The 26840-nt window shown below is 43.1% G+C and overlaps 1 protein-coding gene across 1 annotated transcript in view; it reads left to right on the top strand.

Moving 5' to 3' along the window:
• Positions 1-26840, top strand: part of Htt (huntingtin) — a 117783-nt gene that overhangs the window by 16846 nt on the left and 74097 nt on the right. Inside the window, exons 3-19 of the mRNA XM_042670960.1 lie at positions 1068-1188; positions 2452-2511; positions 2883-2962; positions 6313-6451; positions 8667-8808; positions 10551-10729; positions 13232-13436; positions 14115-14162; positions 18942-19022; positions 19874-20214; positions 21975-22095; positions 22331-22449; positions 23570-23681; positions 23904-24041; positions 24762-24920; positions 25009-25106; positions 26420-26559. Of these exons, the coding sequence (XP_042526894.1) occupies positions 1068-1188; positions 2452-2511; positions 2883-2962; positions 6313-6451; positions 8667-8808; positions 10551-10729; positions 13232-13436; positions 14115-14162; positions 18942-19022; positions 19874-20214; positions 21975-22095; positions 22331-22449; positions 23570-23681; positions 23904-24041; positions 24762-24920; positions 25009-25106; positions 26420-26559 (2283 nt within the window). The remainder of the gene's footprint in view (positions 1-1067; positions 1189-2451; positions 2512-2882; positions 2963-6312; positions 6452-8666; positions 8809-10550; positions 10730-13231; positions 13437-14114; positions 14163-18941; positions 19023-19873; positions 20215-21974; positions 22096-22330; positions 22450-23569; positions 23682-23903; positions 24042-24761; positions 24921-25008; positions 25107-26419; positions 26560-26840) is intronic.

Genomic DNA, 26840 nt, shown 5'->3' with positions numbered 1-26840 from the left:
AATTCTTAACTCTTGGCCTCATGTTGACCTCTAGTCTTCATAGTCACCTTGACCCCTGGCCCTGACTTCTGTTCAATAGATGTGGCCAAATAGGACCCACTTCTAAGGCTTCCCTGAGTGTTCCCTGCCTCACAATAGCTAGGGAGAGGATTCTCTGAGATCTCTTCCTGGGGTGGAGGCCCCTGGCACTCTGCAGGTATGTGCTATGGCTGAGTTTCAGGACTCCACAGATGAAGGTGTGGATGAAGAGGTTCCCTCCTTCCAGTCCAGCTACCTGCTCTGCACCCTCCAGCCTGCTCAAGGACCAGGATTGTCATTTGGCTATGTGAGGCCTCAGGCATTTCTTCCAAGCCACAGACTGGGTCAACCAACCAGGGTATAAAGGCCAGATCACAAATGGCACCTCAAAGGCTGCCCCACCCTATTTCTGGAGAGAAGCCCATGGGGAGAGGTGTGTGTTGTGGCTCAAGTGGTAGAGTGCTAGCCTTGAGCTGAAGAGCTGAGGGACAGTGCCCAAGCCCAGAGTTCAGGCCTCACGACCGGACCCTCCCCCCCCCCAAAAAAAAAGAACTTGAATGAAGGCTGTTAATAGTCTGTGGGGAAGGAACGGGAGAGAGAAACTGGTTCTGTTGGGCTAATGAGAGTAAAAGAGGATGAATATTGTCCAGAAAGGGATGGAGCCTGGGAAATATGAAGAAAGAACAATGAAGCTCTTGAAATTATATTAGGACCTGGGGAGTGGAGACAGTGGAGAGTAATGGAGTGGGGAGGGGATTGGATATGTTGAGCACATGCATGGAAATGTCACAACACAACCCCCCCTCTGTGTATAGCTAATGTATACTAACAAGAAAGAGAAAGTGTTGCCCCATTTAGTATTTTACATTAGAGGATTATATTTTTCACAATCAATACTGATGAGCTATTAAAGCCATTAATTTTCATGTAATGTCCCTTTTGTATTTCAGAATTGCATGCAGAATTCTGGATACTTTATTCATTTTGTCATCATGTCTCTCTGTAGGTTCCTCTTGGCTGTGACAGTCTTTTCTTTTTTTATACTTTAGAAATTCTCCAGAATTTCAGAAACTTCTGGGTATCGCTATGGAACTTTTTCTGCTGTGTAGTGATGATGCGGAGTCAGATGTCAGGATGGTGGCTGATGAATGCCTCAACAAAGTTATAAAAGTAAGAGCTAAGCAAAGAAGCCTTCGTTTCATACTTCCTCTGTCTTGAGTGTGTCAGGATGTCTGGGTGACTCTGGTTGTGGTGTGTGGTTTGGGGTCGGGGTATTTGCATGTACCTGGCATGTCAGAAGGAGCTGAGTTTCAGTGGCAGGGTGTGCATGTCCCGGTGGCAAGGAGGCTGGGTCACATTGTCCTCTGCAATGAACACACATTTGCAGTGCCATTTTAGAAGAGGACCAGAGTAGGACAAGAGCTGTTAGCCTTGGTTACCAGGAGGCTGCCAGGACCTTATTTCTGGTTTAGCCCTGAAGTGAGCAGGGAGGGCAAGAAAGAGCTTTGAGGACCATGAAGCTTCTCAGTAGCATAGACTGTGGCGTGGGGAGGCTGTGAGCATCCCTACCAGAGAGGAGGCCCAGATTTTCGGGAAGGACGGAGGATCCTGAGTCTTAAGTGTTACCTGGTGGAGCGAAGGGCTTGGGACCGGTGTGTATGGTCATCTTTGGCCTGTTTCACACTTCTCACTTTGTAGCCTGTCACCTGAATTGGTGTCATCTAGTGAAGGTTTACTATGAGAGCTTTAATTTTAATTTTGTTATGCAGTATTTGATTTTGATAAAGGTTAAATTCTTTTTAGTGACTCATGTCAAGTATGTCCAGTAATTTCTGCCTACATTTGCTTCTTAATAGTTTTCAGCTGAGCTCTGGTGGCTCACCCCTGTAATCCTGGCTACTACTGAGAATCATGATTGAAGCCAGCCTGGGCAGGAAAATCAGTGAGATGCTCATCTCCAATTAGTTACCAGAAATCCCAGAACTGGAGCTGTGGCTCAAACAGTAGGAACACTGTGCTTGAGCAGAAGAGCTCAGGGAAAGTAGCCAGTCCTTGAGTTCAAAAGAGGCAGTGCTGGGGGTTGGAGAAGGAAGGAAGGAATAGTTTTCCAATTTAGTTGCTATTCTAGTTGACTTTGCCACCAAGTTCAAATTTTGCTTGCCTTTAGAACCACAAGTAAGTGTCCATGAATGTATCATCCTCTCTTTTTTTTTTTTTTTTTTTGGCCAGTCCTGGGGCTTGAACTCAGGGTCTGAGCTCTGTCCCTGAGCCTCTCTCTACTCAAGGCTAGGACTCTGCCACTTGAGCCACAGTGCCACTTCAAGCTTTTTCTGTGTATGTGGTACTGAGGAATCAAACCCAGGGCTTCATGCAGGCTAGGCAAGCACTCTACCACTTTGCCACATTCTCAGCCCTATTTCTGTCTCCTTGTAGGCTTTGATGGATTCTAATCTGCCAAGGCTACAGTTAGAACTCTATAAGGAAATTAAAAAGGTAGGCCTTTATTTTCCATTGTCATAAAGATGATATTTTAACACTGAATGCAACTGTATGTTTAAAATTTAATTTTGAAGTTAATAAGAAAAAATTATGAGAAAATGCTGTTTGAAAAGGAGACTTTGTTTTGCTTTTCTCTGGAAGCTTATTCTTCATTTTATTAGATGAAAGTTTAAAAGGTTAACTTAACTTTTTAATATATATATATATTTATAATTGAAGCCGTCTGTCTAAAACCAGATGTTTTACGCAACTAGCCTCCTCTCTGAAAATAGGAGTAAAGAGAATCTTTGTTTACACATTGCCCTTCTGCTGACAAGTGCATGTGACTCTTAAATGTAACTTGTTGCATTTAATAATGCACTCAGAATGGGGCCCCTCGAAGTCTGCGTGCTGCCCTTTGGAGGTTTGCTGAGCTGGCTCACCTGGTTCGACCTCAGAAATGCAGGTAAGTTGTACTTCTGTTTGTTTATTGTGCCAGTACTGGGGCTTGCCTCAGCATCTGGGTGCTACCCCTTAGCTTTTTTGCTGCTCACAGCCACTTTTTACACTTGAGCCACAGCACTACTTCTGGTGGTTTTCTGGTGGTTTATTGGAGATAAACGTCTCATAGACTTTCCTTCCTGGGCTGGATTTGAATCTCAGTCCTCAGATCTCAGCCTCCTTAGTAGCTAGTATTATAGGCATGAGCCACCAGTGCCTAGCTCAGCTTTTATTTTTTATGATGCCAGTACTGGTGCTTAAATGTGGCCTCGTGCTCTCACTTAGCTAGTACTCTGTGACTTGAGCCACATCTCCACTTCCGCGCCCCCCCCCCCCCCCCCCCCCCCCGTACTGTCCTTGAGCTTTTTCACTCAAAATTAGTATTCCGTCACTTTGAGCCATAGCACTACTTCTGATTTTTTGGTGGTTCAGTGGAGGTAAGAGTTTCACAGACTTTCCTGCCTTGGTTGGATTTGAACTGTGATCCTTAGATCTCAGCCTTCTAAATAGGTAGGATTACAGGCAAGAGCCACTGGTGCCCAGCGCCTCTGCTGATCTTTATGTCTCAGCTCAGATCTCTCTTCTTCAGATACACCTCCTTGTCTAAATCTAGTGTGTTTCCCGTTGCCTACTCTGCCCCTCCCAAATGGCTGCCTTGTTCTGCTTATATTTCCTTCACAGCACCCATTCCTATGTGGAATATTCTTATATACTTTATTAGTATACTTGTTAGTTTTCTGTCCATCTTGCCATGTGACTTAGGAAATGTGTTTTCTAGGTTAGCAGGGGTCCCACTGTCCTGTTCAACACTGTAGTGTGCAGTCTGTATGTATGCACACTGGCTGCACGTCATAGTTGCTTAAAGGTACTTGTTAACAGGGAAGGCTGAGATTCCAGTCTCATCTCACAAACTGTAGGAATTACTAGAAAACAAATAATGTGTTGATTGAAAGGATAAATGTTGAGATGTGCATCAAGTTTTAACTACTTGAAACAGTTCTGCCTTAATGAGTTGAGAAACAAAGTAGGACCTTTTTTTAAAAAAAGAAAAAAATCAAATCAAGTCCTTCTTTCTCTCCTTAACTGGTCAAAGCATGCTCACATCCCAGAGACCCTTGGCTCCATCCCAGAGAAACTGGTAGAGCGGGCTGAATCCTCATTGTTAACATAAAATAGTGATCCTTTTGACATTGTTGTTTCAGTGTTAACCTTGTATGACCACAAAGATACAATCATTAAGTAAGCTCTGTGTGTGTGTATGTGTGTGCACCAGTATTGGGGCTGGAACTGGGCCTCATGCCCCTGCTAGGCTTTCTTCCCTCATAGTAGGCACTCCTGTCACTCAAGCCACACCTTCAGTTCCAGCTTTTTGCTGGTTAATTAAAGGTAAGATTCTTGAGAATTTGTGTGCCTAAGTAAGCCTCCTGAGTAGCTAGGATTAAAGATGTGAGTCACTGGGACTTGCTTTAGGAAGTTTATTTTTATAAAAGCCTTCCTTTGACTACCTTACTTGTTTATTTTTATTGGAAATGGAGCCTAAGACCTTGAGCATGGTGAGTGTATACTCCACTACTGAGCTACATTCTAAGCCTAATTATCCTTAGTTAAAAACTTTATTATATTTCTGAAGCAGTGCATCCCAAGTTTACTACATAGCAGCCAAAGTGACGATAAGAATATATAATTGTGATTAGGTGTGGTGGGACATGACTATAATCCCAACTACTTAGAATGGGGGCCGATCGTGAGATCACAATCTAAGGTCAGTCCAGGCAGAAGGAGACCCTGTCTGGAAAACATACTACTAGCATAAAGGACTGGAGAGTGGCTCAGGTGACGATGCGCTGAGTTCAATCCCTAGTACTATAAAAAGAACACATATTAGCCGGGCGCTGGTGGCTCACGCCTGTAATCCTAGCTACTCAGGAGGCTGAGATCTGAGGTTCAAAGCCAGCCCGGGTAGGAAAGACTGTGAGACTCCTATCTCCAATAAACCACCAGAAAAAAAAACCGGAAGTGGCGCTGTAGCTCAAGTGGTAGAGTGCTCGCCTTGAGCTGAAGAGCTGAAGGACAGCGCCCAGGCCCAGAGTTCAAGCCCCACGACCGACAAAAAAAAAAGAACACATATTGTGTGTATGTGTGTGTGGTGTGTGTGTGTGTGTGTGTGTGTGTGTGTGTGTGTGTGTGTGTTCACATATGCACGCGCCTGTCATTTTCTTACTTCTTAGTACCAGCCAGGTAAAATTTTAGGTTCGGGACTCCCCTCCTTCCCCCACCCCCCCGCCCCCGGCCAAGGTTCATTGGCTTGATTTTAGTCCATTAAACAAGTTCAATTTCTTCCAGATGGCTGGTTTAGTTTTCCTTTCAGGTCTCAGTAAAAAGTCATCTTGGAAAGGTCCTCTCGCTTCCCTGTTTATTTTTTTCTTTGCTGTTTTTGTCACAAAAGCAGTCAGTACTGCCTGTGGCCTTGCTGGCCGGCCACCTGTCTCACCACTGAAGGAAGAAGGTCCCTTGCTGCAGGGACCTCTGTGGCTGGGCCAAGGATTCAGTCCCAGGCTTGACTCTGTCTTGTGTCTCAGTCTTCAAATGTCTCACGGCTTCCTTTTTTTCTTTCCAAGGTCAGATTGTCTCTAAAAGGCCTCATTTAGTTAGGTTTGAACACTTTTTTTTTTTTCTATTTTGTATTGTTTCTTTTTTAAGAAAGCTTTATTCATGTATTTAAAAATTCATGTATTTAAAAATATGTTTTTAAAGTAGTATTTTCTGATATTATTGAATCAAAATAGGGGCATTTTAATAACTTTAATAACTTACAATTTACTATAACTAAGTCTGGATTCTGTGTGTGTGTTTGTGCGTGTGTGTGTGCGCGTGCATGGCTCAGGCACCAGCACTGGGGCTTGAACTCAGGTCCTCTCACTTTCTTGCTCAAAGCTGGTGCCCTACCATTTGAGCCATAGCTCCACTTTTTGGCTTTTCACTATGCTAGTTAATTGGAGATAAGATTTGTCTGCTTGGGCTGACTTCAAACCTTTGTGCTCAGATCTCAGCCTCCTGAACAGCTAGGATTAAAGATGTGAGTTATCAGCACCTGACTAAACCCAGTTTCTTACTGTCCTCTGATTATGGGAGAGATGAGGGGTGGGTAACCCCAGTCTGCACTGAAGCTTGCTGTTCTTTTATCTGAGTACTGTTTTGTTTCTATTAAGGATTACTTGTTTATAAAACCGTGTTTTTCCTAATAGAAAGCCAAGTGTTTGTATTTTTCATTATAGGAGACCTGAAGAATGACCAATGTTCCTCTTGCACATTTAGGCCTTACCTGGTGAATCTCCTGCCATGCTTAACTCGAACAAGCAAGAGACCCGAGGAATCGGTCCAGGAGACCTTGGCTGCAGCTATTCCCAAAATTATGGCTTCTTTTGGCAATTTTGCAAATGACAATGAAATTAAGGTATGATTGCCATCTCAGGTTGAAAATGTACAAATGGGACTCCTGGGGGCACTGGCTGGCAGTCATTTGAGTCATACAGTAATGACGGCAAGGCAAGTTGGCTTCCTGATTTGCCACACCACTGTCTTGTGTAGTTTTCAGGCACCCCAGGAGTTTTCTTCCACTTCTGCTTTTTATTATGGGGTGAAGTGAAGAAAAGAGATGGTTTATAAATGTAAATTCAAAGCACATTTTTCCAGAGAAGTTGAGTTCCGGCTCAGCTTGGTTGAGGAGAGTCAGCACCAAGCCCTCAGAGTGGCAGCAGCTCTTGGGTGTTATGCCCACAAGCGCCAGCACCTGCGTGGCAGCAGACAACCTCCAAACTTGTTCTGATTTATTGCTTGTGGTGTCTAGGAACTGTGGTTGTCACACGGCCTGTGAAGTGCATGCAGGACCCTTGCTCTCCTTTTTTGCATTCAGTCCTGAGCTGCACAGTTCTCCTGGAAGGCTGGGAGTGCAGTGGTGAGAACACTTTTTGGAGTCCGATGGAATTGCATTGGAATTCTGCACTCTTTGCTGGTAACCTGACTAAATTGGCCAGCCTGGTTCATGATTTTTTTTCTCTGTATCTCAAGGTTCTCTTTTAATATTAACATGATGTTAAAAGCCAATTTCATGGGCTTTGGAGTAAGCAAAGGATGTCATGTATGTTAAGAATTTAATGTAGTAACCCAGTCATCTTGCTCAGTCAGTGGGAGCTGCTAGTGCTGCTATTTCTGTTGCTCCCTCCTGGCCGTGGAGGCTCCTGCAGTTGCAGAACATGAGCATTGTGACGCTCAATGAGCCACCTGCTCATGGGGCCTTTTGGGAGGGAGCAGGTGCTTCTTTGAGAACTGGTGTCAGTGCAGAGACCAGGCAGGGGATAACATTTCACTGGGTAATTTAAGTTTTCTGTTTTTCTCTATGATTTGTATCACATTCTAGTAAAATTGTGCCAAGTACTCTGTCTCCCTCCCCTCCCCTCTCCTCCCCTCTCCTCCCCGAGCATTTTTTACTCAAGGCTAGTGCTCTACCACTTTGGCCACGGTTCCACTTTTGACCTTTTAGAAGTTCACTGGAGATAAGAATCTCATGAACTTTCCTGCCCAGGCTGGTTTCAAACTGTGACCCTTAGATCTCAGACTCCTGAGAAGCTACGATTACAGGTGTGAGCCACTGCCATCTGGCTTTTGTCTTCCTTCCTTCCTCCCTCCCTCCTTTCCTTCCTCCCTCCCTCCCTGCTTTCTTTCATTCATTCCCTCTCCCTCTTTCACCACCCCCCTTTTTTAAAAAAAAAGTAGAATAGCCATATTACTGTACTACTTTCTTGGGCCTTTAGCATTACTGAAAAAAAAAAATATTCCCCTGCCCTTCCAATCCACTTGTGCTCATTCAAATGTATTATCAATGAAATCTAGGAACAGCAAAAAGATTATAAACAAAGATGATTTTCCTTTTCTATTTGCCTTAATTCTATGTCTTAGATGTATGATATTTACCACCATATTTCTTGAGGTACTGGGTTTTGCACTTTGAAGTTTGTACTTGCCAGATAAATGCTCTAACACTGAGATAAGATCTCTAGCTTTTGACTTTAGTTACTTTTCGGATAGGATTGTGTGTGCGCATGTGCGTGCTCATGCGCACACACTCGTGTGCACACGCGCGCTCATGCCAGTAACTGGGGCGTGAACTAGGGAACTTGTGTGCTTATTTGGCTTTTTCACTCAAGGCTGGTGTTTTGCCACTTGAGCCACAGTTCCCCATTTCAAGCTTTTTGCTGGTTAATTGGAGGTAAGGGTCTCATGGAATTTCCTGCCTGGGCTGGCTTTGAATCCTAGTTTCCTGAGGAGTTAGGATTATAGGTATGATCCACCAGCACCTGGCTCGGTCTGATGTTTTTATATAGGTGTCCCCAAATTCTGTGAGTGTACCTTCCCTGGATATGGAGGCCTCAGTTATCATAGACAGGACATACATGCCGAACAAGTCTAATGCAGTGTACAGAAAAGCAAATAGACCATGTGCTTGTCAGCTGCTTCTGACTTTGATTCATTCATTTCTGAAAGAAAGTCTTACTTGTTTATAATATATACTCTGGAAAAACTTGAAGCTCTACATTCAAGCCTAGTTGTAGGGGACACACGATGACCCTCATTGTAGCATCTTTCGTTTGTTGGGGTTTTTGCCTTCACAGGTCCTGTTAAAGGCTTTCATAGCAAATCTGAAATCAAATTCCCCCACTGTCCGTCGCACCGCAGCTGGCTCTGCAGTGAGTATCTGCCAGCACTCCAGGAGGACTCAGTACTTCTACAGCTGGCTTCTGAATGTGCTCCTAGGTAAGGGTGAGGCGTGTGGATAACCCAGCCTCTGGCTGTACTCAAAATAGACTTGAGAACCATAAGCTGGCACCAGTGGGCTCACACCAGCCTGAAACCCGCTACTTAGGAGGCTGAGATCTGTGGATCAGGATTTAAATCCATCCTGGGCAGACATATTGGTGAGACTCTTAGCAAAAAAGTTAGAACTGGAGGTGTGGCTCAAATGGTAGAGTTCTAGTCTTTATTGAAAAAGCCACTGAGGCCTGAATTTAAGCCCTAATACCAGTATTTAAAAAAAATCAAGCTGGGCAGCGGTGGCTCACACCTATAATCCCTAGCTACTCAGGAGGCTGAGATCTGAGGATCGAGGTTCAAAACCAGCCCGGGCAGGAGACTCCATGAGACTCTTATCTCCAACAAACCACTAGAAAACCAGAAGTGGCGCTGTGGCTCAAGTGGTAGAGCGTTTGCCTTGAGCTGAAGAGCACAGGGACAGCGCCCAGGCCCAGAGTTCACGCCCCTCGACCAACAACAACAAAAAAAAATCAAGTCATTGCTGAATCAGGTGACTTATCACTGGGTGCCTACTAAATAATGAGCTATGCAGAGGCTGGCATGAGCCCATGTGTGATCGCCGCAACCATGCAGGAGCTCCATCCAGGTGGAGTACAGCCCCGCCTGCCTTCCTGGCCCGCCCCTCTAGTTGTAAGGCCTGAAACTACCTCAGCACCCTATAGGTTCTCTGTAGGGTCTGATCATTTCTCCTGTAGTATTAGCAGATCCAGGAGTGAGCATGTTGACATTTGATATAAAATAACTTCCTGGAAGTGGTGCTGTGGCTCAAGTGGTAGAGCGCTTGCCTTGAGCTGAAGAGCACAGGGACAGCACCCAGGCCCAGAGTTCAAGCCCCACGACCAACAAAACAAAACAAAAAAACTTCCGGACTTTCAGATGTAATTATGTTCACTGTAAGGTCTTCAGTAAGCTTAAAGACAGGGCTGTCCTACAGATCCAGTGTTAGATCTGGGCACACAACCTGCCTTTAGTCATGCCTATACCATCTTTATCCTTACTGCTGTCCTTAGAGAGGGATTTTCCTCTGGGTCTTTCCCTCCGTGTGTGTGTGTGTGTGTGTGTGTGTGTGTGTGTGTGTGTGTGTGTGTGTGTGTGTGTGTGTGTGTGTGTGTGTGTGTGTGTGTGTGTGTGTGTGTGTCTGTGTCTGTGTGTGTGTGTGTGTGTGTGTGTGTATGCCTGTGTGTGTATGTGTGTGGCTTAAACCTAGGGCCTGGACGCTATCCCTGAGTGCTCAAGGCCAGCACTCTGCCACATGAGCCACAGCTCCACTTAGGGCTTTTTTGGTGCTTAATTGAAAATACGAGTTTCACAGACTCTGTTGCTGGAGCTGTCTGTGATCATCAGATCTCAGACTCCTGAGTAATTACAGGCGTGAGCCACTGGTGCCCTACTGGATCTCCCCTTTTTATCAAAGAGTACTGCACCTCTTCAGGTCGTGGGGCCTGAACTCTGGGCCTGGTCGCTGTCCCTCAGCTCTTCAGCTCAAGGCTAGCGCTCTACCACTTGAACCACAGTGCCACTTCCGGCTTTTTTTTTTTTTGCTTATGTGGTGCTGGGGAATCGAACCCAGGGCCTCAGGCATGCAAGGCAAGCGCTCTACCACTGAGCCACCTTCCCAGCCCCAGTGCTGCAGCTCTTTGAGCCACAAATTAGCTGCTAAGAAATCACATTGGCTGCCTTTGTAGGTCTGCTGGTACCTGTGGAGGAAGAGCACTCCACACTCCTGATCCTCGGCGTGCTGCTCACATTGAGGTATCTGGTACCTTTACTACAGCAGCAGGTCAAGGACACAAGCCTGAAAGGCAGCTTTGGGGTGACACGGAAAGAAATGGAAGTCTCTCCTTCTGCTGAGCAGCTTGTCCAGGTAGGAGCCACACCCTATAGTCTTGTGCTGCAAGGATGAACAAGTGGTAACTCCACTAACTTGGACAGGAGGCACAGAACTGATAGCTGTGGGAACCAGGATTGGACTTCCAGGGGTCGGCTTCGGACCTGCAGCTTCCTCAGGTCCACATGGTCATGAGCGATGCATAGGTCTTGGATCACCTATGCCTCTCAGCTTGCACCAGGTACACATCTATAAAAGCAAGGGTCATGAAGAGTGCTCATCCATTCTCTGAGTGTTCACCGTGTGCTCTCCATCAGACTGGGGCTAAGGATGCAATAGCAAGCATTTTAAGTACAATATCTGCTTCTTGAATCCATGACATAGTAAGCTGGTCTGGACAGGGTGCAGTACTAGGCAGTGATGGGCAAATAGAGACAGTGGGAGCCTGATAGAAACTCTGGATGTTGTTCTCTTTCTTTGTTTTTTTCTTTCTTTGTTTCCTTCCTTCCTTCCTTTCCTTCTTTCTTTCTTATTTTGGTGCTAATCCTGGGGCTTGAACTTAGGGCCTAGAGCTGTCCCTAAGCTTTTTTTTGCTCAAGGCTAGCATTCTACCACTTGCCATAGCTTCACTTGAGCTTTTTTTTATGGTGATTAATGGAGATAAAAGTCTTGCGGATTTTCCTGCCCAGGCTGGCTTTGAACTGTGGATCCTCAGATGACAGCCTCCTGAGTAGCTAGTTACAGGTGTGAGCCACTGGTGCCTGGCTTCTGAATATTTCTTACATGCTTTCTGAAGAAAAATGTTTGAGGAAATGTACCAGAAATAAGTGCAATAAAATAAAGAATCCTACATAGAAATGTGCTAAAAGCCATTCTTAAGCTGGTTGTTGTATAACATGTAATTCAGATTAGGAACTCCAAGAATTCCCAACAATAAATATTATGACTCAGAAGCTGGATAAAGTGAGGCCTGTGCCTACATTGTTAGCAGAGAAGGTGGGACACAATAAAGAACTTGAAGAAAACCAGTGAAATTCACAAAAAACTTACAATTTAAGCAAAATAAAATGTATAATAATTTTAAGATAATTTATAATCAAAGAATTACTATTGAATCCTTTTCTTTTTAAGCTGTACTTAGTAATGAATGAAACTTTTCCTTTTGATTATCACGTTAACAGGCTTTCTAGTGAGTGATTTTATATAACCTGATAATATACGTATTGCTTTTTTTTTTTTTTTTGGTCGGTCTTGGGGCTTGAACTCTGGACCTGGGTGCTGTCCCTCAGCTCTTCAGCTCAAGGCTAGCACCCTACCACTTGAGCCACAGCACCACTTCCCGTTTTCTGGTGGTTTATTGGAAATAAGAGTTCCATGGATTTTTCCTGCCCGGTTGGCTTTGAACCGTGATACTCAGATCTCAGCCTCTTGAGTAGCTAGGATGACAGGCATGAGCCACCAGCGCCTGGCTTAACTGACTTTTTTAGACTCAATTTCTCTATGGAGGACACCAACTTTAAATAGTGTTATGTGGAAACGTGAATGTGGTAAAGAGGAAGAAGCAGTGCTGGTGCTAACAGTGCAGGTGGGGCAAAAGAAAGGAATGTGGCTGGGCTCTTCCTCCTGACTGCTCAGAGCATACCTCCAGCGTTGAGCTGTAAGCTGATATCCTAAAGCAGAGTCCAAAAGCATCTTCAGAAAGGCCCTTAGCTTTGCAAGTCATGCCATCTCTACCATTATAGGGCAGAAGAGTCACAGACAGCCCATGAACATGCCATGTACCAGTGACATTTCAGTTGCAGGCGGTATGTGACCTGTGGACTGCAGTTTGTCAGCTGTGAGTAGGGTTGCGGAGGCTGCAGCAGAAGAGCTAAAACCAAAGGGTTAAGGCAGCTTTCTTTGACTGTTTATTTAAAACTCTTTTACACTGACTTTAAAAGCATGTATACTTTTATACTAATAGTATAGTTGGCAAACTTAGCAAATGAAAATTCAGGATATCAGTGGAATTTGAATTTTGAATAGTAATTTTGCAGTGAGTATTGTTCCAAATCACACAATTGTGTTAACTGAAATTCCGATTTCACTGTGTCTACATTTTATCTGGCAACTCTTAAAGGGAAAAAGAATAAATCTGTATATAATGTTAACAGTATTACAATTTTTAATTTTATCAAAATAAAATTTGATGTGTCTTTAAATTTCTCAGAATCATGTTTCCAGCATTGACTGCCTACCTGGTGCCAGCTGGGCACATTTCCTTTCTTACTCTCAGTGTTGGAAAAAGCAGATTGACTTTAGCATGTTTAGTAGATGTGCTCCATTTATGTCTAAGGAATTAGTGTACCAAGGGAAAAAATCATGTGCATTTAGAATACAATGTGGATGTTAATAAACACCAGTAGAAATGACAGAGGAGTTTTTAAGGGAGAAATTAAAGCACAAGCTTTGCCAATCAAGACCTGTAAAAATAAAGCAAGGTGAAATATGGAACATGTTTTAAAAACCATGACTGAAGACCTGTGCCTCTGCGTCTAGGTATATGAACTGACTTTGCATCACACGCAACACCAAGACCACAATGTGGTGACAGGAGCACTGGAGCTCCTACAGCAGCTCTTCCGCACCCCACCGCCGGACCTGCTGCAGGCACTGACCATGCCAGGTGGGCTTGGACAGCTAGCTGCAGCTCAAGAGGAGGCCCAGGGCCGAGACCGCAGCGGGAGCATTGTGGAACTTCTAGGTGCGTTCTCAGCCAAGGTCTGCTTATCAGCAACTGAGCACTAATTAATGCTTGGGACCCTCTTGCGTTGTGGGGCTGTGCTGTGCTGAGCAGTCAGCACCTGGTTTCTTGCCCAAATTTAAAATCCTTTTTTTGCAAAAAGGAGAACTAGGGTTTAGAAAGTTAGGTGATAGAATGAACTCAAGCATTTAAAGCCTGGTTTCCTAACTTTCCTTGACTTGACTGCAGAAAGTGAGTTTTTGAGTGGAAGATGTTAGTCCATCGTAGCCACTTGCCCTTTGAAGTCGCCTTACTCTGGAAAGCTTACCTCATAACCAAGGAGAGCAATTACTCAACTTTAATGATTGCTTCTAGTGAAAGCTAATTTATATTTGGTTCTTACATATGTGACGATTATCTGAGTTCTCTGATACTTTTAATTTGGCTTTTTATGTGCAGTCTGACCTCTTTTGAAATTTTAGTCAGATTATTAGAACTGTGTATTTGGATTTTGGTATAATTTTCATCCTGAGTTTAAAATGTCGAACTGTGGAATTTCTGCACTTCCTATAGAAATATATTCACTCACATTCTTACTAGTTTTAAGGGTAAATCAAGTTTTTTGAAGATTTTTAAATTTCTTCTAGATTTTAACAGCTTGTTACTTTACTCTCTCCTGTCACTCTGTGTGATTTACAGCCGGAGGGGGTTCTTCATGCAGCCCTATCCTTTCAAGGAAGCAAAAAGGTGATTATTTCAGAAGTCTGAATCTTGTGTTGAATCAAACTGTTTTTTTTTCTTCTGTATTTCTTACTATGTAGAATAAAATGTCTCCAGTTGTTCGCACTAGGATGATTGTATGTAGAAATATTACCAGAATCTGATGAGCAGGGCTGAAGGTTTCTGTGGCCTTTAAGTAAATTCTGAGCTAGGTGCTGGTGGCTCACACTTGTAATCCTGCTACTCAAGAAGGTGCAATCTGAAAATCATGGTTTGAAGCCAATCTATCGGGAAAGTCTGTGAGCTGTGGTTCATAGCAGTAGAGTGCTAGCCTTGAGCAAAAAAAGCTCAGGGACTATGTCTAGGCCCTGAGGTTTTCTTTTGTTGTTATTTATTTATTTATTTATTTATTTATTTATTTTTGTGCCAGTCCTAGGGGCTTGCACTATTCTTGAATGTGTTTTTTTTTAAATTTTTTTTTTTTTGGGGTCCGGTCGTGGGGCCTGAACTCTGAGCCTGGGTGCTGTCCCTCAGCTCTTCAGCTCAAGGCTAGCGCTCTACCACTTGAGCCACAGCCCTACTTCCGGCTTTTCTTTTCTGCTTATGTGGTGCTGAGGAATCGAACCCAGGGCCTCATGCATGCAAGGCAAGCGCTCTACCACTGAGCCACTTTCCCAGTCCCTCTTGAATGTTTTTTTGCTTAAGGATAATGCTCTACTACTTAAGACACAGCCCTGCTTCTGGATTCTTGGGGAAGTTTATAGAAGATAGGAGGCTCTTGGACTGGACTTTCCTGCCTAGTAGCTAGGATTATAAGTCTGAGTCACCAGTGCCTGGCTCCTCATCAGTTTCTAATGATGAATGTCAGGAATGAGCTTAAAAAATGATTAGTTATCAGAGAGTAACTATTTAGCTATATGAGCCATAAAGTCCCTTGAAACTCTTTAATTCCACTCTGTGGCAGGAAAGTAGTATAGACAGTATGTGAGCTGATAAGTGTGGTCTTGTTTCAGTACAACCTTAATACATGTAGCAGGCCCACTCCTACTGTGGGGATCATTATAATTTATAAAGATAATTTCTCTTCCTAATTAATTTTGTCTAGTGTTAGGACTATTGCTAAATAGCTTGTTTGGTTAATTATTTCAATTTAAGCCACACTTAGCTTTATGTATATCAAAGTTTTGTGATATAATTACTTTCGTTTTTATTAAGTCAAAGTCTTCTTGACTTAATTTGATAACTTTCTTATACACAATTATTTGCAACACTGATTATTTCCTTTTTTTTTTATTGTCCTGGCACTAGTGGCATGAGCCACCAGTGCACAGGTTGAATGAAATTTTTTTTTTGGTGCCAATCCTGGGCTTGAACTTAGGGCCTGAGTGCTGTCCCTTAACTTTTTTATTCAAGGCTAGTGCTCTACCACTTGAGCCACAGCTCCACTTTGAGTCTCCTGGCTCCGCAGGCCAGTCTTCATCCGTGCTGTCTCCACACCTGGGTTTTCAGGCCCGAATCGCCACAACTGGCTTTTGCATGACGCGTTAACTGGAATTGCATTCTCCAGTAAACACAATACTCAGTTAGAGTCACTTACACTAGGAAGCTTGTCTTGCTAGTTCATACTTGTAGTGTGGTTGGGATTTTCTGAGGTATGAGGATTTTTTTTTGGCGGGGGGGGGGGGGGTGGAAGGGGGGGAGTCTGGTCGTGGGGCCTGAACTCTGGGCCTGGGTGCTGTCCCTCAGCTCTAGGCTAGCGCTCTACCACTTGAGCCACAGCGTCACTTCTGGCTTTTTTCTCTACCACTGAGCCACCTTCCTAGCCTGGTATGAGGATTGTTAAATCTAGGATTTCAAGACCAGCCTGGACAATGTAGTGCAGACTATCTCTTAAAAATCAAAGTGAGGCATTTAGGCCATCATGTATAGAATACTTACCAAGTTTGATGTTTTAGAGAAACATTGTTTAAGGGTCTGGAGAAGTCCAGGGAAAGTTAATCTCTGGTTGGTGAAGGGCTGGTGATGGGGTACTCGGGTCGCTTACTGTGTCTTCGTCATGATTTCCACAGAGGATGTACGAGAAGATGCTGTTGAAATGAGTCATTCTGCCCTCTTCTAGCTAGGACATTGTTTTTCCTCAATCTCTTTACTTTTTCTTTTTCAGATTTTTTTAAAAAATTCAGAGCTATTTTCAAACATTGTTTTTGTGTTAAGGTATAGGAGGTTCAAGTAGGGTTTTTTCCCCCCATTTTTTATTGTTATTATAAAGGTGGTGTACAGGGGCTGGGAAGGTGGCTCAGTGGTAGAGTGCTTGTCTTGCAGGCATGAGGCCCTGGTTTCGATTCCTCAGCACCACATACACAGAAAAAGCTGGAAGTGGCGCTGTGGCTCAAGTGGTAGAGTGCTGGCCTTGAGCTGAAGAGCTGAGGGACAGCGCCTAGGCCCAGAGTTCAGGCTCCATGACCGACAAATAAATAAATAAACAAATAAATAAAGGTGATGTACAGAGGGTTATGGTTTCATAAGTCAGGTAATGAGTACATTTCTTTTTGGACAATGTCACCCCTTCCATCGCTCATTTTTAACATAGTGTCTAGTGAGTACCACTGCTGTGGTTTTTCAACCTTTATCTCTCCATTTCTGTGTCCTCCTCCCCCCAAAGAGAGATAAATGAACAAATAAGATAAAAAAGCAAAAACAGCAACAAAGAAACCTCTATTTTCATTTTGTGGAATTGATTTTGATAAATATTATTTATGTGATCAAATGCACATATTGTGTCTTTGTGTTCGTTTTCAAACTTTTTTATCTTTTTGGTCCGTTGTGGGGCTTGAACTCTGGGCCTGGACGCTGTCTCTCAGTTCGTCAGCTCATGGCTAGCACTCCACCACTTGAGCCACAGCACCACTTCCGGTTTTCTGGTGGTTTATTGGAGATAAGAGTTTCCTGGACTTTCCTGCCCAGACTGTCTTTGAACTGTGATCCTCAGATCTCAGCCTCCTGAGTAGGATGACAGGTGTGAGCCACCAGGGCCCCACTCATGCGGCGCCCAGCTCAAACTTTTTAAATAATTTATTTTCTTTTGATTATTATCCTTAAATGGTATTACAAAGGAGTTACCATTTAACAAAGCAGTTTATGAATAGAATTTTTTTTCTTATAGCTACAAAATTATTTTTTTCAAGTGGAGTCTGCTAGTACAGACGATAGGTAAGAGTTTACTGCGGTAGGGCTGAGGATGGTAGGGTAGGCTGCAGTCCTGTGCACTTGCCGCCTATGCTTGGATTTTGGAGGAGACCTCGGAGCAGCGTACTTGCAAGCTACCAATTTAGAGACTAGGGACTATTGTTTACTGTTTACTGTTGGGGAATTTTATTTGGTTTTTCGAAGTAAATCATGCCCTGTAGTAGAAGCTGTGTTATTTGGTATTTGTACTGAGTTACTGTGTGTTTTATTTTATCTAGCATTTGGGGGTTTTTTTTGCTTTTTTTTTTTTTTAAGGTGCCTTTAATATCACATCATGTAAATGTGGTATCACGATTCTAATTTACTCTTAAAGAGCAGTGAAATTACAAATTGGACATTTCCAGTAACCAAATGGTATCTTTGTTAGTATCTGTGTTAATCAGTTTTCTGTAGCTGTGACAAAATATCTGACCTAATGTAAGGCAGGAAGGACTTATTTGAGTTTACTGTTTGAGAGGTTTCAGTCTGTCTTGACAGGAACTACATGAACAGCCATGATGGGAGCGCAGCAGCCCACATCACTGTGGGCAGACAGAGAGCCAGAGAGCAAGAGAGCACGCAAGGCTACGTCAGCCAGCCTCTTCCTCCTCCCTTGTTTTCTTTTGTCCAGACTTGTAGCCTGTTGGTGCTGTGTACATTTGTAAAGGGAGTTCACCCCTAGTTGATCCTTTCAGGAGGTATCCTCACAGATACCCAGCAGTATCCTTTACTGATTTCCCAAGCATTCTCAATCCAGTCAAGCTTGACAGTTGAAACTAAGTGCTGCCCCTCATCCCAGCTGCTCCATCCATGAGCCTCATGGGTGAGGCCATCCTTGGCAAAACTTGAGATCTCATTTCATCAGCTGGGCATGGAGACATATGCCTGTGATCCCAGCTACTTCAGGAAGTATAAGTAGGAGGATCCAGGTCCAGGCTAGTGTTGGGGATATGGCTCAAGTGGTACAGTACCTACATAGAAAGCATGAGGCAGGTTACTGAGTTCAGCTGTAACACATACTTACACACGCACACACATGCACAAAGGAGTTTTGGAACTTTTCAATTGAAATATTTAATCCCCTCAGATTATATAGTGATTAAGGTCTGATTCTTGACAAGATGAAAACAAAATGAAAAGATAATAAAAGAAACACAACTTATTTATGTATAAAATTTTATATATAAGTTCTAATGTGCTATTGGAGTTAGGACATAGATATTCTAAGGCTAAGAGTTGGAAATCTTCAGCCAAAGTTTACTATTTATTTTAAGGTTAAATGTAATAATATAAATTATTTAACAGAAACAATACTCAATGAGATCAGTTGTTAAAGTATTTTGTGTTTCAGTTTGAGAACCATTGCTTTTATCTTTTTTCCATATGGGTTTATTGATTTTTATAGTATTCTGAACATTGTATTTTTTCACTCTTTATGTTTATCATGTTGGAGATATAAAATATATATGATGATAAACTATGAAAGTAAAATGCTTAGAATTTTCAGCTTAACATGCATTTATTCATTTTTCAAAGTCCTTATTTTTAGCAGCCTTTTTATATTGTTGCATTATTTACTAGGCAAAATACTGTTAGGAGAAGAAGAAGCCCTGGAAGACGACTCAGAATCAAGATCTGACGTCAGCAGTGCAGCCTTTGCAGGTAGTTTGTTAATGAGTGGCTGTTGCCCACCATTTCTGTCCTCCTCCTGGCAGAGTGGCTGGGGGACCAGCTCAAGTTGTAGATAATCCAGCTGTTCCTAGAATGTTCATTTTGAATTATATATGACTGTGTGTTCTTGTTCTAAGATATTGTAAAGTTGGTTTGTCTTCCCTGAGCCTAAATCTTTTTGAGTAGCGGATTGTAATGTGGTGGTTTTACTGTGTAATCTTACCCAAAAGAATATTTTTAGATGAATGAAAACCAAGTAGTTTTGGGGAAGAAAAATCTGAAAAATGCCAGTGGCAATTATTTATTGATTGATTGAAATGTAAATATTTTTCCTGATTACACAAATTAAAAAGTTAACAAAAATTTACACCTGTATGTTGATGGGATATAAAATTCAAGTTGCACGCTGGAGTAACTACTGCCTCCAGCTTGATTTTGTTTCTTTGAAGTGATTTTCTTTTTATGTCAGGTTTTTTTTGTCTTAAACGGGAATTTGAAAACTGATCTAGAAAATCCTTGAGCAGGGAGGAAGGCATGTTCCCCTCCACATAACCACCACCTCCACCCCCACCCCCCCACCCCCGACTTTCCTGTGTCTGTCACCTCTTGCTCTGAGTCTTGTTGAGGTGGCTTTCAGGTTGTCCTCATCCTGTGTATTGGTCTCGCAAGGCTGGAATAGTTACTTGAGCTTTGATCTTTGAGAATTTGTACAGCATTTTAAAAAGGCACGTTTTAGTTTTTATTTTAACCATGTAGTTGTTTTAAAATGCAATTTTTATTTTTATTTTGCACAGCTTTAGTTCCTTAGCAGATTTGACAAATGCATGTTTCTCTGTGTTCAGCCTCAGTGAAGAGTGAGATCGGTGGAGAGCTGGCTGCCTCTCCCGGGATCTCCACTCCTGGGTCTGTGGGTCATGACATCATTACGGAGCAGCCTCGTTCACAGCACACGCTGCAAGCAGACTCTGTGGACCTCTCTGGCTGTGACTTGACTAGTGCTGCCACTGATGGAGATGAGGAGGACATCTTGAGCCACAGCTCCAGCCAAATCAGTGCAGTTCCATCTGACCCTGCTCTGGACCTAAATGATGGGACCCAGGCCTCCTCACCTATCAGTGACAGCTCCCAGACCACCACTGAAGGACCTGACTCGGCCGTGACACCCTCCGACAGTTCTGAAATTGTAAGTTGGCAAATGAATGGGTTCTTGTGCAGCCGATCCTGCCATCTCCCCATGTTCATTCCTCAAGGCCTTCCTGCTGATTTTTCTCATGATGTCTGCCAATACCGATGTGATGATAATAATTTTCCAATTATTATTTAAAAAGTTTGTGTGTGTGTGTGTGCTGGTCCTGGACCTTGAACTCCGATGCTGCATACTGTCTCTAAGCTTTTTTTTTTTTGGTCGGTCATGGGGCTTGAACTCTGGGCCTGGGCGCTGTCTCTCAGCTTTTCAGCTCACGGCTAGCACTCTACCACTTGAGCCACAGCGCCACACCTGGCTTTTTCTACTTATGTGGTGCTGAGGAATCAAACCCAGGGCCTTATGCATGCAAGGCAAGCACTCTACCACTGAGCTACCTTCCCAGCCCTGTCCCTAAGCTTTTTTAATGTTGAGCCATCGCTCCATTTCTACCTTTTTTTGCTGGTGGTTAATTGGAGATAAGGGTCTTGCCAACTTTCCTGCCTGGCTGGTTTTGAACTGTGATGCTCAGATCTCAGTCTAGCTAGGATTATAGGTGTGAGCCACCAGCACCCTGCAGCCATCTGAAATTATTAACAAAGAGCTTGATCTTGTCTGTTCACTGAAGAAAACAGCTTATTATCTTTAGTGTAGAACATGGCAGTAAAAAATAGGGTTTGTTGGTTATATGTCCTGAGTACATGGTATCTTTTTTTTGGTAGTACTAGGTTTTGAATTCATGGCCTCTTCCTAGACTGGAGCTTTATCCCTTGAGCCATTCCTTCAGTCTTGTTTTTTGTTCATCGTTTTTAACGTAGCGTCTCCCTCCTACCTGGGTGAGAGAATCCTGTGTTTTCCCATAATTGCTGGGATCCTAGGTGTGCACCATGTCCTCTTGCTCCCCTCTGTGCATGTGGATACTCATGGGCTTTTCAAGACTGGTTGACGCTGTACCACTTGAACTGCAACTCCACAACTCCAGTTCTAGCTTTTTGCTAGTTAGACATATAAGTCTCTCAGATTTATCTGCCTGGGCTGTCACAATGCTCAGATTTCAGCCTCTTGCGTAGCTAGGATTATCAGCATGAACCACTAATACCTGGCTTGAGTTTTGTTTTCAAATGAGGAACGTAGAGAATGATTTTCTTAAATGATATAACGATAGAATTGTTCTCATAATACTTAGTTGAGAGTCATCACTCATCTTTTTAGGTAAATTACACAATTGCATGTGAGACATCTTGCAATACCAAATCATAAGCAAGGCTTTTGGCTGAACATATGAAACACTGTGTCCCAAGTTTTGTGGAGACAATCTATTATATTGTTAGGTTTTTTTTTAAATATCCTTGTCTTCATTTCTGATTTACAATAAAAGTTGTTCACGAAGAAAAAATTATTTTTTATTTTTGTCTTTTGAATGAGAGCCTCACTATTAGACCAGGCTGGCCTTGAACTCATGTTCTTCCTGCCTCTCCTTCCTGGGTGCTAAATTATAGGTTTCTATCACAATGCCTGTGTGGCCTTTTTCTTCTATAGCATTTTCTAGATTTAAGTTTCTTTAAAATTCTTAGAGCTATAAAAGCTTTTCATAACCTAGTTGTGATGTGTGGCCAGTCAGCTCTTAAGAATTGTACATATGCACCAAGTGTGATAAGTAAAATGGTCTTTGTGTTTTGTACGTATCACAAGCGTTGAGTGTTTGCCTTGTCCCTGATGATCACAATTCTGAGTGTTCACAGCTGCCCTCACTGTGGTAGGTGTTAGATGGTGCTGACAGCCAGTGCCCCAGCGTGCAGCTCGGCCAGCCGCAGGAGGACGAGGGAGCTGAGTGTGTTCTTCCTGGTGGAGACTCGAGTGCTTTCAGAAACTCCTCCCTGGGTAAGGCGATTTGGCGGTGCTGCAAAATGGTCTGTGTTCTTTTCATCTTAGGACATCTTGATTTCATCTTCACTTTCTAGAAGAAACCTTTTCATTCTTCGATTTGTGAGTTGTAACTAGACTAATTTATGTATGGTTGCACTTGATCTAAATCCTTTATTTTTACGTTCTTTTTGGGGAAATGTGCAATGTACTTTAATTGGAAACCTGTCGGTCTCACTTTCTCTTTTTAAAGCACTTCAGAAGGTACAGTTATTGGAGAGCATGGGTCACAGCAGGCAGCTTTCTGACAGCAGTGTCGATAAATTTGTGTCAAGAGATGAAGCGCCTGAACCAGGCGACACAGAGACCAAGGTGAGTGCCCCGGGCCCGGCTTGTGTTGACTCAGCATTCTGACACCCGCCCGTTGCAGCCCCTGTCCTTTGTAGCCCTTGTTTACTGCTGCTCAGCACTGGCTCTGCCCGTCTCCCTCCCAAGTACTCTCCTGCCACTCGCCTGGCTTGCCCACTCTTCCGCCTCTCTGGGAACTACTACCCAGATGTTAAAGATGGCTGACTTCTGACTCCTTTAAAAACCCTCCCCAACAGGTCTGGCCTGCACTGAGCTGTGCCTTGCCTGATCTCTTAGATACGGTGAAGTATTTAAAATATCTCTTGTATATCATTTGTCTTTGTCATGCAATTGTACTGTCTTTCCAGTTATTCTTAAATTCCTCGAGGACAAGGAATGTGTCTTATAGTTTAATTCCATCTGTCACAAGTCCTGGGGCTTGAACTCAGGGCCTGGGTGCTGTTCCTGAACTTCTTTTGCTCAAGGCTAGCACTCTACCACTTGAGCCACAGTGGCACATCTGGCTTTTTCTGTGTATTTGGTACTGAGGAGTCAAATCCAGGTCTTCATGCATGCTAGGCAAGCACTCTACCACTAAGCCACATTCCCAGCCCTCACAGCTGCATTTTTTTACTTCCTCTCTCCTGTTTCTAACCTCAGGCTTCTCTGTGTTTCTGCTTCACTATGAGTATTTTCAGCTTGTCCTGTGGAAACCATAATCTGAGAAGCCTCTACTAAGAGTACCTGTCTTGGTGCTTCCTTTTCTAGTGTGCTCTCCCTGTGCGCTGAGCTTATCCCCTTCCCCAGTCCTGTGACCCTGTGGCCCTGTGCTGTAGTGCTCTGATTCGTCAGATTCTGCTCAGCTTCCCAGCAACTGACATTGCTCATTCTGTTGAATAAACTAATGAATAGATGTATTGACCTTTGTCTTGGTGGTGCTAGTTTGAACTCGAAGCACTGTATTTGCTAGGTGAGTGAACAACCCCTTGAGTCACACCACCATCTTTTTTGAAGTAGGGTTTTGTTGTTTTGTCTAGGCTAGGATCTGTGATCCTCCTACTTTTGTCTTCTGAGTACCTGCGATTACAGGTCTATATTTATTGGCTCTTTGAAAGACAAACAAGTGTTTCCCTCTCTGTTCTAGCCTTGCCGAATCAAAGGTGATATCGGACACTCTACTGATGATGATTCTGCTCCTCTGGTCCATTGTGTTCGCCTTTTATCGGCATCATTTTTGTTAACTGGGAAAAAGAATGGTAAGCACAGGAAGTCAGGTACAGATGAGGAGGAAGTACAGTTGAGGAGATGTTGGAGGTTTCAGAGGCCAATTTGGAGTTCAGTTTTTGTTTCGTTATTAGTGTAGCTTTGCTTACCCCTATCTGATGGGAGAAGGGAGGAAACGATAGAGGCAGGCAGTGAGTAGAATCTAGTTTTGTTTATTTGAAAGGCTGAAGCTGATGTGGGTGATTTCTTTGCAGCCCTGGTTCCAGACAGAGACGTGAGGGTCAGTGTTAAGGCTCTGGCCCTCAGCTGTGTTGGAGCAGCCGTGGCCCTTCATCCGGAGTCTTTTTTCAGCAGACTTTATAAAGCACCCCTTGCTCCCATGGAGTACCCTGGTAGGTTCTTTAGATTTAAATCATTACTTAAAAGATATTTATTTCAGGTGGTCTTAGATTTTGTTTTAGATTTAGAACAAAAAGTATTTTGAGTGGATTTGTGTATTTGGACTGTGTTGTGGCTCTCCATGAACAGACAGAAGGCACTCTTCTTAGTTTCCTGGTCCCCTTTAGATGTTGTGTTTATAGGTGAAACTGTAAAATACAAACTAGAAATCTGGGAACCATAGAGTGGCTTACACACATACACTATGTACACCGTATTGTACCTCACTCTCAGCTGGTCGGAGGTTAGTGGAGCTACGGTGCATAGAGCCACAGCAGGGCCTCTCTCCTGTCATCATGGGGTAGAAGTTATCTTCTACCTTCTCTTTCTCTTCTTTTGGATTAGAGAGTAAACTTGTGCTTTTAAATTATTTGTTAAGTAAGTAAGCAAGTAGCGAGTTGAGGTTCTTCCATCTTTGTTTTAAAATAAAATTTGGAGGTTGGATTATTGTCTGGCAACCTGGAATTACAATCCCTCAAATCAAATGATCTCTTGAGAGATCAGTAATAAGATGAATCCAGAACCCTTAACCCCTCCCCCCTTTTTTTTAAACCACTTGGGTTTTTATGGTCTAATCACTTAGAAATTTGGAATGCTGTTTTCCTCCTTTCTTAGAATTAAGCATTTGAAGTAGAAAGTTGATGGTACAGTGACTGTGTGCTATGTTTCCACAGAGGAGCAGTATGTCTCAGACATCTTGAACTATATTGATCATGGAGACCCACAGGTCAGAGGAGCCACTGCCATTCTCTGTGGGACTCTCGTCTGCTCCACCCTCAGCCGCTCCCGCTTCCATGTGGGGGACTGGCTTGGCACCATCAGAGTCCTAACAGGTAATGGACACTTCAGTGGTGCCTTTTCTGGTTAGTGTTCCATCGTTTAATTTCTGTGAAAATGTTTATTCCTTATCCTCCTGGTCAGGGAATAGATTTTCTTTGGCAGACTGCATTCCTTTGCTGAGGAAAACTTTGAAGGATGAGTCTTCTGTTACCTGTAAGCTGGCCTGTACAGCTGTGAGGGTGAGTGCTATGTCTCCTGTGACTTTCTTTGACCAGTGGACTTTTTACTGTTGTTACTGTTAAAATTGGAGTGTCAGAGGAAGTATTTATCTTCTAAAACAAAACAATGACATGTGTATACGCCAGTTCTGTTTTAGAAGACATTGCCAAGAACACTAAAGTTTAAGTAAACTTTTTAAAATTCATTGAATATTTTTTAAATACATACTTCTCCTAAAGAGTATGTTTGGAATTACACCATGCTATTATTAAATGCAAAAGCCATTGAATAACAAAATAAAATTCTGTAGTAAGCCAATACATAAAATGTGGAATAAATTAAGCCATAAGGAATATATAATCAACCTGCTTTTTTTTTTTTTTTTTTTTTTTTTTGGTGCTGATACTGGGACCTGAACTCAGGGCCTGAGCACTGTCCCTTAGCTTGTCTGCTCAAGACTAGCCTCTACTACTTGAGTCACAGACTCGCTTTCAGTGTTTTGGTGGTTGACTGGATATAAGAGTCTCATAGACTTTCCAGTGTGGGCAGGCTTCAAACTTTAATCCTCAGATCTCAGCCTCCTGAGTAGCTAGGATTACAGGTGTGAGCTACCAGTGCCTGGATGTTTGAACCTAGTTTTAATTTTTAAATATAATTTTATTGTTATTATTAAGGTGTTGCACAGAAGGGTTACCATTTTGTAAGTCAGGTAATGAATGCTTTTACTACTTTTGGACAATGTTATCCCTTTCTTGATTTTACTGAAATAAATTGTTTATTTTGCTAGTCCTGGGGCTTGAACTCAGGGCCTGGGCACTGTCCCTGAGCTTCTTTTGCTTAAGGCTAGCACTCTACCACTTGAGCCACAGCACCACTTCCAGCTTTTTCTATTTATGTGGAACTGAGGAATCAAACTCAGTGCTTCATGCATGCTAGGCCACATTCCCATCCCCTCTTGCCATTTAAAAATCATAAAACAGAGTTGGTGTCAGTAGCTCACACACCTTTAATCCTAGCTACTCAGGAGCTGAGCTCTGAGTATTGTGGCTCAAAGCCAGCCAGGGTAGGAAAGTTTGAGACTTTTATCTATAATTAATCACAAAATAAACAGAAGTAGAGCTATGGCTTAAATGGTAGAATGCCAGCATTGAGTGAAAAAGCTCAGGGACAGTGGCCTAGGCCCTGAGTTCAAGCTCTAGTACCAACAAACAACAACAAAATTTCAAAAGAGGTGTATTTGTAAGAGTGCTATTGTAAGACCACCTACAACTGTTGCAGTGAGGTTGTGCAGGGGCTAATCCTCCCACCTTGGTCTGTGGGTCCTGCTTTTCAGCACTGTGTCATGAGTCTCTGCAGCAGCAGCTACAGTGACCTGGGATTACAGCTGCTCATTGATGTGCTGTCTCTGAGGAATAGCCCCTACTGGCTGCTGAGGACAGAGCTGTTGGAGACTCTTGCTGAGATCGACTTCAGGTAAGTGAATACAGTTTAAATTCAGAGACTCAACTAGAGAGTCAAAGTTCCTGGGATTGTTTGTAGCTATTGAGTTTAAATTAGAAACCTCAATAGTTCAGGCAGAGGGCTGTGATTTTCATCCTTCACGGTAGCCCTTTTTTGAACTTTGCCCTGTGCTTGGGCGTTCTAAATGAGAACTAGGGTTTTCTGGTAGTCTTGAGTTACGTTTTCTAGGTGCAGGAGTAAAAGAGCTCTGGATTTTTTTCACCTTTGTCTTAAACTTTTAAGAATTGTAGACT

Source organism: Dipodomys spectabilis, unplaced genomic scaffold, assembly GCF_019054845.1.
Source record: "Dipodomys spectabilis isolate Male_0828 unplaced genomic scaffold, ASM1905484v1 ptg000594l, whole genome shotgun sequence".
In the NCBI taxonomy this organism is placed as follows: Eukaryota; Metazoa; Chordata; class Mammalia; order Rodentia; family Heteromyidae; genus Dipodomys; species Dipodomys spectabilis.
The sequence above is the reverse complement of the archived record's forward strand: the minus strand, read 5'-3'. Positions and strand labels throughout refer to the sequence as shown.